The sequence below is a fragment of the Typopeltis vanoorti genome, chromosome 17 (genome assembly GCF_054136105.1).
Source record: "Typopeltis vanoorti isolate ZY-2024b chromosome 17, IOZ_Tvanoo_1.0, whole genome shotgun sequence".
Taxonomy (NCBI): Eukaryota; Metazoa; Arthropoda; class Arachnida; order Uropygi; family Thelyphonidae; genus Typopeltis; species Typopeltis vanoorti.
In genome coordinates this window covers 89825515-89842897 of record NC_143565.1, presented here as the reverse complement: position 1 = coordinate 89842897, position 17383 = coordinate 89825515, and the positions used below count along the sequence as shown (strand labels likewise).

The 17383-nt window shown below is 36.5% G+C and overlaps 1 protein-coding gene and 1 pseudogene across 2 annotated transcripts in view; both read left to right on the top strand.

Moving 5' to 3' along the window:
- Window positions 1–17383, top strand: part of LOC150097617 (uncharacterized) — a 334050-nt gene that overhangs the window by 250957 nt on the left and 65710 nt on the right. For both annotated transcript variants that reach the window (XM_090407322.1, XM_090407323.1), the window contains exon 15: window positions 17071–17322. In XM_090407322.1, coding sequence (XP_090263448.1) covers window positions 17071–17322 — 252 coding nt within the window. The remainder of the gene's footprint in view (window positions 1–17070; window positions 17323–17383) is intronic.
- On the top strand, window positions 7385–8657 carry LOC150097618 (uncharacterized; annotated as a pseudogene).

Genomic DNA, 17383 nt, shown 5'->3' with positions numbered 1-17383 from the left:
AAGCTATTGGCTGAAAATGTGTCACAAATGTAATTGAATTCAGTGGAGAGGCTATTGTGATCCAAGCCAATGGCTTTCCCTTTCGAAAAATCAACAGAGCTCCATCCATCCTCCAATGGGCACCTCAGAAAAAATTGCAAGCATTCTTAAAATATATGTACACATCTCTTTCAGATAATACCAAAAATTTGCTATCCTTATCCACTCACCTAAAGATCAACTTTACCATCTTGATCATCCCGGTGTCCACAGTATCCCTTGCTTCTATACAGAAAATATAGAAACTTGCTTCTATATAGAAAATATGTCCATTGTCTTCACTACTGCCATTTCTGGGGTTGCAGACATGCCATGGATACAGATCAGAGAGTCTGTTATGGGAATCTGCCACAACCCTACAAAATTCTTCAAACCTAAACAGAATTGACTGCATCACATTGCAAAAAATCTAGACGACCATTATTGTGAGAGTGTCAACAAGATTCCAACACCATACTATTGAGGGCAGAAGTTGGGACTGTAGGAGCAGCCTTTTGAAATCAGTCTGTGTTTGCCTTCCTGCAGGTATGCCTGCATTACACGAACTTAGTACTGTTTTGTGCCCATAAAGATGGCTTGGATGACCAAAGTGAAATATTGGCTTATCATTTAATTAGCTAAATAAATTTAGTTAATTATTGTTTTTAAAATGTATGTTTTCTCCATTAAACATCAACACGAGTGATTTGTTTTCTCATGCTTTGGTAAAGGATTAAACAAGAACATAATTTCTTGCCTAGTTTGATTTACTTTATAACCAAGTGAAAAAAAAACCAAACTTTCTGCTTTCTGTGAATGCCTGTTTTGCTAATCATTCCTCTCCTATTCTGTTTAAGTGACCATATCACCATATATTAGCTCTGCTTGTACATTCCTGAATGCTAAACAGTGTAAAGTTCCTTTCTAATATCTCCAATTTTAATATGATTTCTGTCATTGGTTCCATCAATTTTTCTCCTCTAAATTACTCATAGCTCTGATATCTGTGATCTCCAGTCTTTGATCAGCTGTTTTATATCTAACCCAGCTCTCAGAAGATACAACTGGGTTGTACATTGTCTTATATATAACTACATTAACGTTTTGACTAATTTCTCTCCTTCCCATAGTCCATAATAAGACTGTTGAGTAGTTAGCAGGAAATATTCCTCAGAGAAATCTTCCAATTGGGCCCTGATTAACACTTAGCTTTCAGCTTTGTAAATTAAGCACCTGCCATGTTTTTTTATATTGTCTATCCAGTTTATTCTGGATCCTACTCTTTTTCAAGTTCCTGGAATAAGTCCTTTAGGAACTTGCATTGGGAAGCCATTAGATATGACAAGCCAGATGAGTAGTTTCCTTGGAATCTTTGTTATAATGTTATCCCTTGTATTGGCTAAGAAAAAACTGATTCTTTTTATTACTTCAAAATTTGTGCCGTTGGTTCATCATATGATCGATGTATGGTGTCTTTAGAAGATGCTGGTAACACATCATTTGAAATGCCAGCAACCTCTTTTCATCTTTTAAGAGGCTCCAAATTTCACTTCCTTATAGAAGTACTGAAAGAATCGTGTTTCAGTAAGATGTAATCTGTCATTGTAAGCCTGTTATCTGACCATAGTGGTTTTCATCTTTGAAGTGCTGTTGTTGCTTTTGCAACTTTTGTTCTGATATCCTGTCTTATCTCCCATCTTAATTAAAGATATTGCCTAAGTATTTAAACTAATCATCTTCTATAGGCGTGTTCCTCGAATAAGATTTTTTTCATTTTTTGTCACAGCACACTCTTCTTGGTCAGAAACACAATTATTTGTTATTGTTTTTGATTTTGGGGTACTCATGGTTAAGCCATGTTTTTTAAGAGTATGAGCTAACTTTGGAGTGATTTCCTGAATATCTGATTTGTTTTCTGCTAAGAGATCTAGCTTTTAATTTTTCAGTAAATGACAACATATACTAGAATATTAATTAAAAACTTTTATCAATACCTTTAATCAATATCTGAAGATGGCAATGTTACATTGCTGTCTTCAGATATCATAAAACAGTGATATCTGCATGCAGGTATTCACACTAAGGAAATGAGGCTGAAGAAAGGAAACTGAAGTCGGTCCTAGAGTCCTAAAGGTGTCCTAAATTGGGTTGTCTTGGTTGTTGGGCTGGTGATCCTTCATACTTGTACTTGCTGTGGTGTAATAAAGTGGCCTTCTTCCAGTGTATTCTGTGGTGGGTGTCCAATGCATGGTCAGCAAGACCTGAGTGGCTGTATTGGTGGAACTGGATGTATTCCTTGCATTCGGATATCCTGATATTGGCTGTCCTGTCTGTTTGTGAAGTGCACTAACAAGAGGTACTTTCCTGCCTCTTTAAGAAATTCTGATTGGAATATTATCATTTCCTGTTGTTCTTTGATCTTGAAATAATTCTTTCTACTAATTTTTTAAGTATAGAATAATCACTGTCCCAAAGATAATCTGTTATCATTGGGACAATTCCCTCCTCTAAATTTTCATTTTGGTGTTTAGGCTTGATTCTCAGCTTCATATTGTTTAAGGAAATTGACAATGTAGACTAGATAACAATTAAAAATATTTAATTATTACTTCCTATATTTTGCCAAAGTTAAATCAGCATCTTCAGAGATTAATACACTGATATTAAATACATGTATGCAGGCACACTTCAGTAACAAAGATGGAACAGGAGAGATACAGGAAGACCTAAAGTCCTATAATTATGCCACCTATTGGCTTTGGTTGGGTATTCTTGGCTGTTTGGGCTGACTATCTGCTGATGAAGGTTTCCCATATTTGGTCCTACTGCATGAACCAATTTACTCATGTAGTAGGGTGAAGCTAGTGTGCTTGTAAATGCAGAACAATTGTTTGAATTTTGTCCTCTAAATTTTGTTGGACCAAGCTGATAATCGTACCATATTTTCATTATTTTCCCATGAACAGTAATATTTATTCCATCCTCTCTCCTCTCCTTCACTTTTTTTCTTCAGCTCTTATGAGCAAATGGTTTTGTTAATTTTTTAATTATTTAGTATCCTGTTGTACGGCTAATTTTTAGAAGATTATCCTTGGTTTCTTTGTATTCTTTGGATTACCACTTGTATTTTGCAAGCTTTATCTCCTGTTTAATCTGTCTGTTCAGATAATTATACTATACGTTGTTCTTTTCAATGTTCTGAATTGGTCATAATCTTCTTCACTGATCACAGTGCTCTATTATTTCTTGGGTAATATAAGGTTTATTGATACAACATTCTCTTCATAGGATATTTTCAGCTGCTTCAATGATTGTCCTTGAAAGCTGTTGGTTAGAGGCATCACTATCAAAAGAGTCAGCAAGCAGGATTTCAGAAATAGGAAAATGTAATATTTGTTTTAAACAGTTCTTTAGCAGTATTTTATTTGAGTTGTATAAGGTTAAACTTTGGTCTTCTTATTTTTCTCATGGTACTGAATCAAAATTTCAACATAAATGTTCCTATGACTAAATTGTGATTATTTTCATTGTTAGCACCTAGGAAGGATCTAGTTCTTTCTTAGTATGTACAGTTTTTATATTTAGTTTTTATGAGTATTTAATCTGTTAGGTTCTGAATTCTTCCATCTAGAGAGATTCATGTGCAGTTTCATGATGTTTTAATTGGAAAAGTGTGCTGGTCATTTCTGAGAAGCGGATGCTATCATTTCTATACACCTGTCGTTATGTTCTAATTTTTGCATTCCAATCCCTAAGTACCTGATTTAAAAAGAAAGAAAAAAAAAAGGAGATGATTTCCTCCTTCTGTTGTTAATTTTCCAGATTCTGGTCATCTTGTCTCACATATACCGATGATGGACCATTTATAGTATTCTAGTTTTTGTTGCAGTATCTTGAATTGAATCCATGGTATAATGATCTAATGTTCTGATTATAAATCTGTTTCTCTGTTGAAATTCATTTGAATATTGTTATAGTCTCTGAAAGGTCACTGCCAGCAATATCACATATTACATCATCTCTCTTGGTGCCTCTAAAACAAGTATGTTTGCAGAAATCTTACTGAACTTCCCATTCATCTTTAATTCTTACATTTAGTTTTATTTCCCTTTTTATAGATGGGAACTATAAGTGCTCTACTCCAGTCTAAAATTTGACCTTCTGTCCAGGCTTTCTGAATTATGCCGTGTAGCCACTGTAGAACTTCTCTCTCTATATTTGAGCATTTCTAGATGAATGTCATCTATCTACCCACCTCTCTTTCTATTTTCCAGTTTCTGATGGCCATTCTACCTCAAGGATTGATATGTATTCATAAATGCATTTTCTTGAATATTTTATAGTTCTGTCACTGCTTGTCTCATTTAGGATTTTTCTGATAATTGTGTCCTGTTTAAAGTGTTAGATGAAAAAAAGTGAATTTCAGGGGATATACATTTTAATAAAAATTCACTGTCTCAAATTGTAACAGAATTATGAGTATTTAAGAGATGAAAGGCAGGATATGATGAACAGACATGTGTCTGTAATGCTATTAATTTCACTGATAAAAATTCCCTATTGAAGATGCAGCTGACATTTTGGCTGCAGCTTTTGTAAAATAATAAACAAACTTTGCCCCTCCCCCTCCACTGCTCAGCAGCTGAAATTAATTTCAGGATTAATCCAGACATTATATGATCATTCTGTTGAAATCTCTTTAATACTCATGCATGCATGCAGTCCACCCTTTAAAAATAGAAACCATTAGTAATTATTATAGTTCTGGATATTATTTTTGGGAAAAAATTCCATGTTACTCCTCTTAACAAACTATTATATTTACGGCTATTTGCCTGCTTCTGTTTAGGAGTGCCCCAATTTAAATGCCATTGGCTCTTTTCTCATAGATTCTTAGGGCATTGTAGATGTATATTTATCAATAAATATATGTTGCATAGAGGGACAAGAAATTTGTACCTACCTTTTTCTGAGTGTTGTGGCTCTTCTTCTTTTGCATTGTCCAAATTACTGTGTGTGTGTGGGGGGGGGGGGGTTGGCAAGTAGGAGAATTGAAATAACAAATGGAAAAAACTCCGTTTTTTTTTTGAATAACCTATATATATTATAAGGGATGGGCGAGCGTTTTTTATATATTTATATGAGGTGGGAAAGGGTGAAAGGGGTTGAAAACAGCAACTGATTTTTGGAAGGGGGGGGGGTTTGACAGGGGTGCGGTCCGTTTTGACTATTCGTGGTCGTCGTCTGAACACATGGAGAAAGTGGATGCTATGTCAGGTTGGGTAGGTGCTTCTGCGGGCAGAAGCACCTACCACGAATAGTCGAAATGAACCGCACCCCGTCAACCCCCCCCCTCCAAAAATCAGTTGCTGTTTTCAACCCCTTTTACCCTTTCCCACCTCATATAAATATATAAAAAATGCTCGCCCATCCTTTATAATATATATGTGTATATATGTTATTCAAAAAAAAAAAAACCTGGGTTTTTTCCATTTGTTATTTCAATTCTCCCAATTGCCAACCCCCCCCCCACACACACACAGTAGTTTGGACAATGCAAAAGAAGAAGAGCCACAACACCCAGAAAAAGGTATGTGCAAATTTCTTGTCCTCTATGCAACATGTATTTATTGATAAATATACATCTACAATGCCCTAAGAATCTGTGAGAAAAGAGCCAATGGCATTTAAACTGGGGCACTCCTAAACAGAAGCAGGCAAATAGCCGTAAATATAATAAATATTATAGTTCTATTTTGGATATTGCTTATTAGTAAAAAAATAATCAGTGATGGTAAACTGGAGGGAAAAAATATTCAAGTTTAAGAGTTTTAGAAATATCAATTTCAGTTTTGATTTCAATTTTCACATTTCTATAATTTTTGTGCATTATTTGATATCTCTTATGAATTAGTTCTGCATTCCCATTTGAAATAGCTTTAGTAGTAGCTGTGCTTCTACTAAATATGCTTATTAAAACCCAACAAGATGTAACTCTTGGCTAAAAGAGATATTATGCCTTTAAGTTTTTTCAGTAAACTCTTTTGCATTATTTCACCAAAGCTCAAAATCTATCTCATTGGATTTGTATGCTGGTTAGAGTGGCACACTTTGAATGGGTAGGTCCTGAATTCGAAACCCGAACAGGGGAGGGCATTGGATTTCTGATCTGAGAAACCCAAGTTTCCCGGGGAAAATGGTTGAAGAAAGGCTTGGAAAAACTTCCTCTAATTAGCAACTGTAATCAAACTTAGAATGGTCTTTCTTTGTGCTACTTAGTGCTATGGATTCAAATGCAATTTTTGCAGAAATCAGCAACTCACAGATTCTCATGGGATCCTAGTAACTAATGTTACACAGTTGTGGGGGAGATTCTTGTGTTGTAATTGTGACTTTCAGTTTAAATTGATATTTCTCATCAATTTAATTTGATTTAAATGTTTTTTTCCAATTTAAATCCAATAAAAATGTTGTTTTTTATCATTCAAATTTGATTCAATTTCATAATCCTTGTGTTGTTTAATTTAACAGCTACACTAACATTTTGGAAACAAAGGGGAAGATAAATGAATTATATATGCAATTACTTTGAAAGGACAGAGATCATCTTATTAAAATCATCTAATAAAGTATAGTTTCCTATATTCCTCACATTAAAATTTCACACTTGAAAAGATCAGTAAATAATTCATTTTAATAATGAACAAGAAGCTCTGCAGACAAGTGGCATCCTTAAACCTTGTTCGACAACAAAATGGAATTAATCGTTAGTAGTTAGAGGAAATATACAACACAAAAATGTGATATGTCCAAACACATGAAGCTTTCACATACATCCAGTCTTTAGTTACAGATATATATGCTGTCTTCAGTATGCAGTCCTTAATGATGTTTTCTTCAGCATATTAAAGTACCCAAATTCTTATGCATAACTTTGAAAGTAGTCCAGCATAATACTCAGAAATAGAGGAAGTATTATGATGTTTATCAAACCAAAAGAGCATCAGCAGCATGCTCTTTTGGTTGATAAACACAATACCACTATAATCACTTAGTGAAAATAAAAAAACCACCACTCTCACAATTTATACAATTTTTAGCTGAGGAATTATTTTAAGTACATACATTTTAACAAGACTATTTAGACTTACATATGCTGATTTCAGCTCATTGTAAGGTTTAATGGAATGAATACAGCACATATAAATAATTAAACCCAATTTTAATCTACCCTGTACTTCATCTTGGAGTTGCTGCATGAGTTTGAAGGAAACGGAACGCATTGCTTTTAAGTTGTTGAGGCTCGAAAAATTTGGCAGGAACCGTTTATATTATTTTGACCATTGTTAGCAGCAATCTATAAAAGATGGGAACCCAGCAGTTTTGATTAAAATGGAACAATCACTAGACTAATATGTTAGCCATTTTTGATCAGTTACTTTCTAGTGAAGCCCTAGTAGATGTGACATTAGCATGTGGGGCTTGAGCTTAAAGGCTTACAAAATGGTGCTATCTGCATGTTGTCCTTTCTTTCATTTATTTCTAGAAAATCCTTGTAAACATCCCATTGTGATCCTCAAAAACATGAAATACACAGATCTGAAAGCAGTTGCAGACTTCATGTGCCGTTGTGAAGTGAACGTCTCACAGGACCAACTTTCTGCACTCCTAAAAACAGCTGAGACTTTAAAGGTGAAAGGTTTAGCAGAAGTCACAGGTGAACATCGGGGTGCTTCGGGTACTATACAACAGGAGGTGATTCAACAAAACTTAAGTACTCAGGCCTTACCTCCTAGTGGGATACAACATCAACACAGGGCAGAATCGCCACCATTAAGCAGGTAGAAATGTGGGAGGCCTCGGAGATGATCTCTTAGTGACTCTAATCATAGTGACACAGAGAACCAGGTGCCATCAAAAATCAAAGAACCAGACTCACCAGAAGTACTTGAGGACATTAGTAGGGAGGCAATGTCAGACACAAGTGAAGTGAAGCAAAGGTTATCAGCACCAAACCATCCACAAACTCCAGGTTTCCATTCCTCATCCAAGTATATCCTAGTGTAACTAGGATGTACACTTCAGAAATCACTTCCATCTGTATAGGATTCAGACTGTAGAAGAACCACATTTGGGTGAAGATACAGAATTTGAAATGAAACCATCTAAGTTAATGGAACAGACGATGACAACAGATAATGTGCCAGTATTTTCTGATAGTTCATCCCAAGCCATACGTTAACTTTAGTCACCAGTCATCTACCCATTCCTACCACAGTTGGATTAGTTGACACTCGGCCTCACCTCACAGCATCAGGACCCTGTGGAGATAGTCAAGCATTAGTTCCTTGTTCTATGCCATCTGAGCCATCCACATCCAGTCATATAACTCAGGACACAACACAGGATATCAAACCAGGTGCCCTGGTGTCATTTGAAGAGCCTCCCATATCACCTGTTGCTGGTCCTTCTCATCAAGATAGTAGTAGTTCTGTGATGATGATGTACTGGATACATCAGGAGTGCCTGCAATCCCTGGTCCAAGTAATTATCAGTTAGATAAACAGCAACCTCAGTCACAACAGCCTCAACCACAAGATTTTGAAAATCAACACAAATACTCCACAAGAACCACCTGATCTCCAGCAGAAGAACACACAGGAGAGTTTTCACTGTAAAATTTGTGACCGAAGATACGCAACGAAGGCATCACTTAGACAGACAGCACTTGAAGTTGCATGTGTAGAAAGAGCTTTTCCATTGCAAAGTATGCCAGAGAGATTTCTCGAATAAATCCAACCTTAATACACACACAGGAACATGATACTGTGAGGAAGAAATTTCGTTGTAACACGTTTGTGTGCATTCAACCACAAAAACAGCATACCATCAGAGAACAAAATCTCACTGGTAGTTATGACAGTCATTCAAATGTCACTAGTTTCATTTTCAAAATATGTAGTATTTGATTTATAAACTAAGTGAAAATGTCTATGAACAGACACAAAAGATTTTTAAACAGTGTTGAAAAAGTTTGGCCTCAGTTCTTTGCTTAATTGTTTCATTCTGTTGAGAAGTTGAAAAGTAATTTTTAGCATAATAAATTTCATTTAAGTGACTCAACCAGAGCACGTCGCTGATTGCTTTAAAATTGATGTTTGTAATTTCTAATCAAATCTTGGTCACTGAGACATCATCATGAAAATGATATTAAAATTACAAAAATGCATGCGAAACTACACAAAACAATAAATGGAAAATTAGACTGAAAGCCTAACGTCCTATGAGTGGCACCATCTATGGATGCTGTTGGCTAGCCTTAGCTGAGGCTAGCCTACAGAGAGGCCTAAGTATTAGTTTCCCAAATCTTCAGAAGTTTATTTTTATTTTTTTTGAATTTTTATTATTTTTTTTTAAAAATCTGGTCGACACACAAAAGGCCACATGACCTATAGCCACATGACTTGAGCTGTAGGCAAGAAGAATAGAAGAAAGGAGGAAGTTCAAATTTTGCTTGAACAGCTGAGGATTATAATCTTTGGGTAAGGCAGAGTGGGGGAGACTGTTCCAAAGGACAGAAGTAGATGGAATGAAAGAGGAGGCAGTTAAGTTGCTTCAGTGAGTTTCAAGGGTGTTGGTTAGCAGTGGCTCTTATTTTAATGATTTTGGAGGAGAGTGGAGGGATAATAGTGCACATTTCAGCAAAGCACTGTCCATGAAAGTATCTTTAGAAGAGGCACAGGGCAGAAACTGAATCTCTGTGTGTGTGTGTGTGAGAGAGAGAGGGATCATTAATTAGCCAGAATGCCCTCTTCTGGATGGAATTGATCAATCTTAGAAAGGTTTTGGTGCACCATCCCAAATATGGGAGCAGTATGCCTTGGCTTGGCAGATTTGGGCTTTGTATAGAGTTAGCAGCTGTGAAGGTGTGATGTAGTGTCTTTGCAAAAAAAAAAAAAAGTACACCAAGTTTTGAGAAGATTGGAGGTGCAAGTCAGTGCAAGAAGAGAAATCTGATCATGTTTGGATATCTCAGTATTACTGAAGGCAAAGTGGAGGGACAGACTCCTTCTTGCAAGAGACCAGACAGAACTTAGTGTTGTGACATTGAAGTTTACAAGGTTGTCCTTGTCCCACTGAGATATAGCTAGGAGAACTGAGTTCAAGTCCCTGGTCATGATAAATCTTGAGGATTCTAATACTTGAGCACTAACAAGTTTTTCGAATGCAAAGGAGGAATGGAGTGTTCTGTAGTCAGCAAAGCTATGGATAGAATTGGAAGTCTGTGAGAGCAGATCATTTATATACAAGAGGAAGAGTTTGGGTGAAAGAACAGAACCCTGGGGTATTCCTGCATTGGTGGAGAAATCTAAGGAGAGTAAGCCGTCCTATTACACAGTGAGCGACCAGTGAGAAAGTTGGTGATCCAGTTGCAGAGTGGGGGAAGACAGATCATAGGATGGCAGTTTGGTGAGTAGATCCCTGTGCCAAACCCAGTCAAATGCCTTTGAAAGGCATGAAGACAACTACATGAGTTTCTCAAAATTTCTCCAAAGCTGGAGTCTATAGATGGGTGGTGAAAGCAAGATCAGCTGTAGATCGTGAGTGACAGAATCCATACTACTAGTCACTAATTAGTCAGTATGTCTCTAGATCAGGGGTCGGGAACCTTTTTGAACAAAAGAACCATTCTGCCAAAAAAATTAATTAAAACAAAATTTTGGGAGCCGCAACTTCAATTCGATTCTTCCTGGTGACTCAAAGTTGCAGTTAGTTCAAACTTAGGTAAATTTGATTTTAATTCAGTACTTCTAGATATCAAATATCACTTTTATGTTTGCATATAAATTTTTTATATGTTCAATAAAAAAACAACAACATTAAGTTTGATTAAGTTTTTAATCACAAAACATGTTTAAGTAAACAAAATTTGCACCTGAAAGTATCTTCAGGACTGGGGTTAGGTGGTGCAACACCAGGATGACTCCTTGCAAAGGTGGAGCAAGCTACTATCACTCCTATCTCAGTATCTCCCATAATGCAAAACACATCTCCTTGCGGATATGTCTAATGTTATGCATTAACGGAAGGGCCACTACTCAGACTAGTTTCGACCTTTATTGAGGTCTCTTCAGTGGGAGCCAGGCCCAAGTGGAGATACCAGCCAGAAGCATTAGCAAGGTCATCTCTACCTATAGGAGTTGCCAAATGGTGTGCCACCTTTTTAATAAATTACTCCGGATTTAGAGAAAGATGTTGAAAGTTTATTTTTCACTTGGTTAGAATATAATAAATTTAGTTTAATCCTTTATCCAAGTGTGAGCTTGGCTTCTGGCTGGTATCTCCACTTGGGCCTGGCTCCCACTGAAGAGACCTCAATAAAGGTCGAAACTAGTCTGGGTAGTGGCCCTTCCATTAATGCATAACATTAGACATATCCACAAGGAGATGTGTTTTGCATTATGGGAGATACTGAGATAGGAGTGATAGTAGCTTGCTCCACCTTTGCAAGGAGTCGCCCTGGTTGCACCACCTAACCCCAGTCTTGAAGATACTTTCAGGCGCAAACTCTGTTTGCTCACACTTGGATAAAGGATTAAAGTAAATTTATTATGTTTAAGTAAGTATAATATTGCAAAAATGTCAGAATTTGTATTGCAAAAAGAATTAGTCTGAACAAAAATACAATATTATGTATTTTAGTAGATATTTGATTATTTTAATTTAAAATTCACTAATGAGACTTTTGATTTTGCATCTTCTCAACCAATTTACTTAAATATGGATTGTATGTCGTGTACTTTAATAGTAATTCAGCTTTCAAACTTTCATCAGTCAATTTATTCCTATACTTATTTTTAATGTAATTCATTCAAGAGAAAAATTGTTCGCAATTGTACGTTGAACCGAAAAGAGTTTAAACCCCAAAAGCAAGTCACCTGGCTTTTGAATAATTAGTTGGGAAAGAATTCCAACATTTAAATATAATTTCCTGTGGTGTTTCTTCCATAATTTCCTCATTTTCTTCAATTTGTGCTACCATTTCCTGAAGTTTTTGTACCCAGATGCTTTTATTCTCAATTTCCAGAAGCTCCATTTGTAGTTCTGCAATTGATATTCCAGGAAAAGCTTCAGTTTCTATTAATTTTAAATTGCAATTTAATGGATGTAATATAAATTTCATCGTCTCCTAATGTTTTTTAAAATCCTGAAATCTGCTTGTAAATGAATCTAAAATTACAATAATCATTTCAGCAAATATTTTGCAATCAACTTTTTCCTGATTTAAATTCAACTGATTTATTTACAACTGTTGCGGGCTGCAGTACATAGGCAGAGAGGGCAGCTGGAGTTTTGGTCTTGAACCAATTGTGGTAAGCAGATTTTTTTTTTCTTTTGCTACACTGGCGCACTTTTTTGAGATCCAATTCTTAGATGGTGGCTGAGAGTTTGGACTGAAATAGGAGATGAAAGCCTTCATTCCTGTGAGGATGATTTCTCTTATTCAGTCAGATTAGGTGCTGAATCTGAAGAACTGAAGCAGTAGTCAGACGATGGTCAGCAGTCTCATATCCTTTAGCACCCTTGTTAGCGTCAAAGGACATGATTCTGAACTGGTGGATGTAGGTTATTCTGCAGCAAAAGCGCCGTATATGAGGTTGTGGTCTGAGTTTCCAAGAGGAGAACTGACAACCACAGTATATCAGGAAGGGGGAGCTTGTTAAAAAGAGGTCCAGTGTGTTGGCAAATTGGAAGTTGTTATCTGGTATTTTGGTGAGAAGATTGATGATCTGGGATAAATCATTGCTGATGGCGAATACCTCAGCATCCCTGTCTGCTTGATCTGTGAAGCGTGAGAAGGGCAACCAATATGAGTTGTGAACATCAAAGTCCTCAAGAATGATGATGATCTCACTATTGGGGTACTTAGACTGCAAAAAGTCAAGCTTTAGAGAGAGAGAAATGAAGAGGTTAGAGTGGTTAACAGAATTTAGAGAGCAATAGAGGGAGCATATGAAAAGGGCATGTTGATTTGGTAGAGAAATTTTGAGCCAAAACAGATCAAATGGTGGGGGATTCAAGGATTTGCAGTCTCTGGCATGGTATGTCGGTTCTCATGAATGCACAAGTGCCACTCTCGTGGCTGAAAGAGCTGTATAATATGTAGTTTGGGCAGTTGAGATTGCCAGTTGGGGTCTGAAAGGAATAGTAGTTCTGGTTTAGGTGACTGTAGGTGGTGATGCACATAATTTATATTGCTCTTTAGGCCATGAATGGTGATGAAGTGGATGTGGAAACTTTTTTTTTTTTTTGGTAAGAATTAGTGTTGGTGGATTTCTGTTGCCTTTTATGATTTTTTTTTGGGTTGGATTTTTTGATGTTTTTTGTGGGCTTTTTGAACTTGAATTATAAAAGGAGAACAACCATACTTCTATTTTAATACTTCATTTTAACACAACCATATTTATTATGATTTGGTTGTGTTTTTTTTAAATCTGCTGCTGATGCTAAAAAGTCCTCAAGTCTATATTTTTTGTGATGAAGCATAGTAAATTTTTTCCATTTGATTCTGTGCAAGATATTCTCACTTGTGTTTGAATGTTATAACAGAAGAACTCTCATCATTATGACAGCGAAACAACTTTGTTGTAATTATTATTTTCATAATAAATAACATGATATATACCTTTTTTATTTTATATGTAAGTAGAGTGAAGTAATAGTAATCCAAAAAAAGTTTGATTTATGTTATTATTAGCTTGCATGCAGAATAAGACAGGCTTTAAAAATAATTTCCCAGCAAAGAAATAGATGAAAACATTGCTGCTTAGTGTAGTAACAGTATACGAGGATAATCTGAAAAGTTCTCGGCCTAACAATGAAAAAACAAATTTATAATTTCAAAATTATTTTTATTTTACAACACATAATCTCCCTTAAGACTAATACATTTATTCCAGCGATGCTCTGGTGCCATTATCCCGTCCCTTTAGTGTTTCTCAGTAAGATCTGCAAAATGCCTCTCTACAGCTGCAATTACTTCTTGATTCGAAGAAAAAAAAATGCTGACCAGCAAGGAAGAGTTTTAGTTTTGGAAAGAGATAGAAGTCAGAGGGAGTCAAATCTGGAAAACATGGTGGATGTTCCAACAGTTCATAGTGCAGATCCCTTAATTTCCCAATTGCCAAAACATCTCTGCAAACTGGGTCTTTTCTCATAAATTTTTTCTTCTAGTCTGGTTAAAAGATCGGAATAATATTCTGTGGCTATTGTTTTACCCTTTTCAAGATAATTAATAAACAAAATGCCTTCAGCATCCCAAAACACCGATGCCATGACCTTTCCTGCTGATGAAATTGACTTTATCTTCTTTGGCGTTGAACAAGCAGCTTCTGTCCACTGTTTTGACTGCTGTTTGGATTCTGGTGTGTAATGGTGAATCCAAGTCTCATCCATAATAATAAAGTGATGCACAAAATCAGTTTTATTCTTGTTAAAACATTCCAAGCACTAGTGGTCATTTACACTTGGATTCGCCGATAGTTTTTCGGTATATATGAAACTCATAGATTCGTAGTTCTTGATCTTAGAGTTTTGCTTACTGGCAGTTGAACAACAAGGGATTTGTATCCCCTTAATTATTATTAAGGACGCCAGAAAAATAGCCGTTTGGCTTTCAATTCCAAGCACTGTTCAGAGATTTTCATGCAAGTGCATTTTTAATCTGCTGTGAGCAAGTGCAGCACCCATCTTTTTCATTTGCAATTCTTCATGCAAAATATATCCTGCACGTTCTTTTGAAATGTCTATAGTCTCAGCAATTTCACGCACTTTGACTCGCCTGTCATCCAATACCACTCGATCAACGATTTCTGGTGTTATATAACAAGCCAAAAGGCTATTTTACTGGCGACATAAGTTAAGTTTAAGGGAGATGGTAAATCCCGTATTATTCTACAGCTGGATACGAAACTCAGATCGAAATCCTAGAGTTTCATGCCAAAAAAACTATCGGCGAGCCCAAGTGTAAGTAATCACTTGAGTAGCACAACACCAGGGCAACTCGGAGAAAGGTGGAGCAAGCTCCGTCACTGTCCTTACTATTCTCTCATAATGTAAAATGCAGCTCCTAGGAGGTGTATTACTGTTTTACATTATGAGAAGAGATCACTACCCAGACCAGTTTCAACCCTTTTTGAGATCTCATCAGTTAGTAGAGGTATATGTAAATTCGGTTCACTTAAAACCTTGATATTCCAGGTCTACCTACTCACTGATGAGACCTCAAAAAGGGTTGAAACCTGGGTAGTGACCACTTCTCATAATGTAAAACAGTAATACATCTCCTAGGAGCTGCATTTTACATTATGAGAGAATATTAAGGACAGTGACGGAGCTTGCTCCACCTTTGCTCCGAGTTGCCCTGGTGTTGTACTACACAAGTGATTACTTACACTTGGGCTCGCCGATAGTTTTTTCGGCATGAAACCCTAGGATTTCGATCCGAGTTTTGTACCCGGCTGTAGAATAATATGGGATTTCCCATCTCCCTTAAACTTAACTTATGTCGCGGGTAAAATAGCCTTTTGGCTTGTTATAGTAGTAATAACAATATATAAGTACACCAGGGCAATTCGTTAGTAGAAGTATATGTAAGTTCGGTTCACTTAAAACTTTGATATTCCAGGTCTACCTACTCACTGATGAGACCACAAAAAGGGTTGAAACCGGTCTGGGTGGTGACTGCTTCTTATAATGTAAAACAATAATACATCTCCTAGGAGCTGCGTTTTACATTATGAGAGAATATTAAGGACAGTAACGGAGCTTGCTCTACCTTTACTCCAAGCTGCCCTGGTGTTGTAATACCCAAGTGATTACTTACACTTGGGCTCGCCAATAGTTTTTTCAGCATGAAACTCTAGGATTGTTGGGTAGAGCAATTGTGAGTGCACAGGATGTCAAAATTTTACAGGATGATTTGGATAGTTTGAAGGACTGGGCTATGGAAAATGGATGTCAATTTAATGTGGCAAAGTGTAAGGTTATGCATTTTGGAGTGAAAAGATTAGCAGCAGTATATCACATTGGTGGAACTGTACTCCAGGAGATTGAGGCCAGGGATTTGGGAGTGTTGGTGGATAGGGAGTTGAAGTTTAGGGGGCACATTGCAAAAGTGGCTAAATCAGCTCATCAAATCACTTGGTTACTGAAAAATACTTTTAACAAGCAGAGACAAACAAGTTGTTGTTCCGCTATATCGAGCCCTGATAAGACTCCATCTGGACTACTGTGCCCAGATATGGACGCCAGGGTTTCTTGATGGGGAGAAGGTGGAGAGTATCCAGAGACGAGTGACCAAGATGGTGACAGGTCTGTGGAATGAACCTTATGAGAACAAATTGAAGATTTGTGGGTTGCAAAAATTGGTTGATAGGCAGAAAAGGGGTGATATGATTGAGACATTCAAATTACTGAAGGGTTTCTATAAGATTAATCCAGAAGGTATTTTTGAGAATAGGACTGGTGGTGGGAGGACTAGGGGCCATACATGGAAGCCGGGCAAGAATGTGGTTAACAGGAGTGTTAGAGCTAGGTTTTTTACTTGGAGAGTAGTGAATGAGTGGAATAAGCTGCCAGAGTCTGTTGTGAGTGCTATGACTGTGAATGAGTTCAAGGCGAGGTATGATAGATTGTGTGAAAAAAATTAAGTATCGTACATAAGTCCATTTCAAGGAATACAGACAAATGCTTCAGACAGCTGTATAAAACAAACTACTTGATAGAATGACTTTCAGTTTCACACGGATTCCTATGACAGAAACCTAGAAAAAAAAATCTTGCCGATAATGTTGTCATCTGTGGTCGAGGCCGGGAACTTTTCAGACTACCCCCATATACCTTGAGCACATCACGTCTATCTCTTAAGTAGTAGTAATTCTTCATTTATCAAAATTTTAATATGGAAAATTAATTCCTGTTTATTATTATAAAAAAAAAAGTAACAATATTGGGTTTTCTTTCTTTCTTAACTGTTTCTTGCTTCATTAGGCAACTAAGGAACTGGATTTGCTACAGTGTTCTTCAACTGCTATAAGTCGAATAGCAACTACTTCACAGGGTGCACAGCGTTTATTATGTATAGCTGCATATGATGGTGTTATAAGTATTTGGGATGCATCAACAAAGCTTCTCTTGAGGTATTTAGAAAAGAATATCAAGCCTCCATGCTTTCTTTTAGTTTTTGACAACTTTTTATATGCAACAACAACAGAAAAGGCAGTTTTGGTTAATGATCTTTCTGTAAGTGTTTTTCTTTCTTAATTTTTGTGACTTTTTAAAATTTAGATCTAAAAGCCATTAA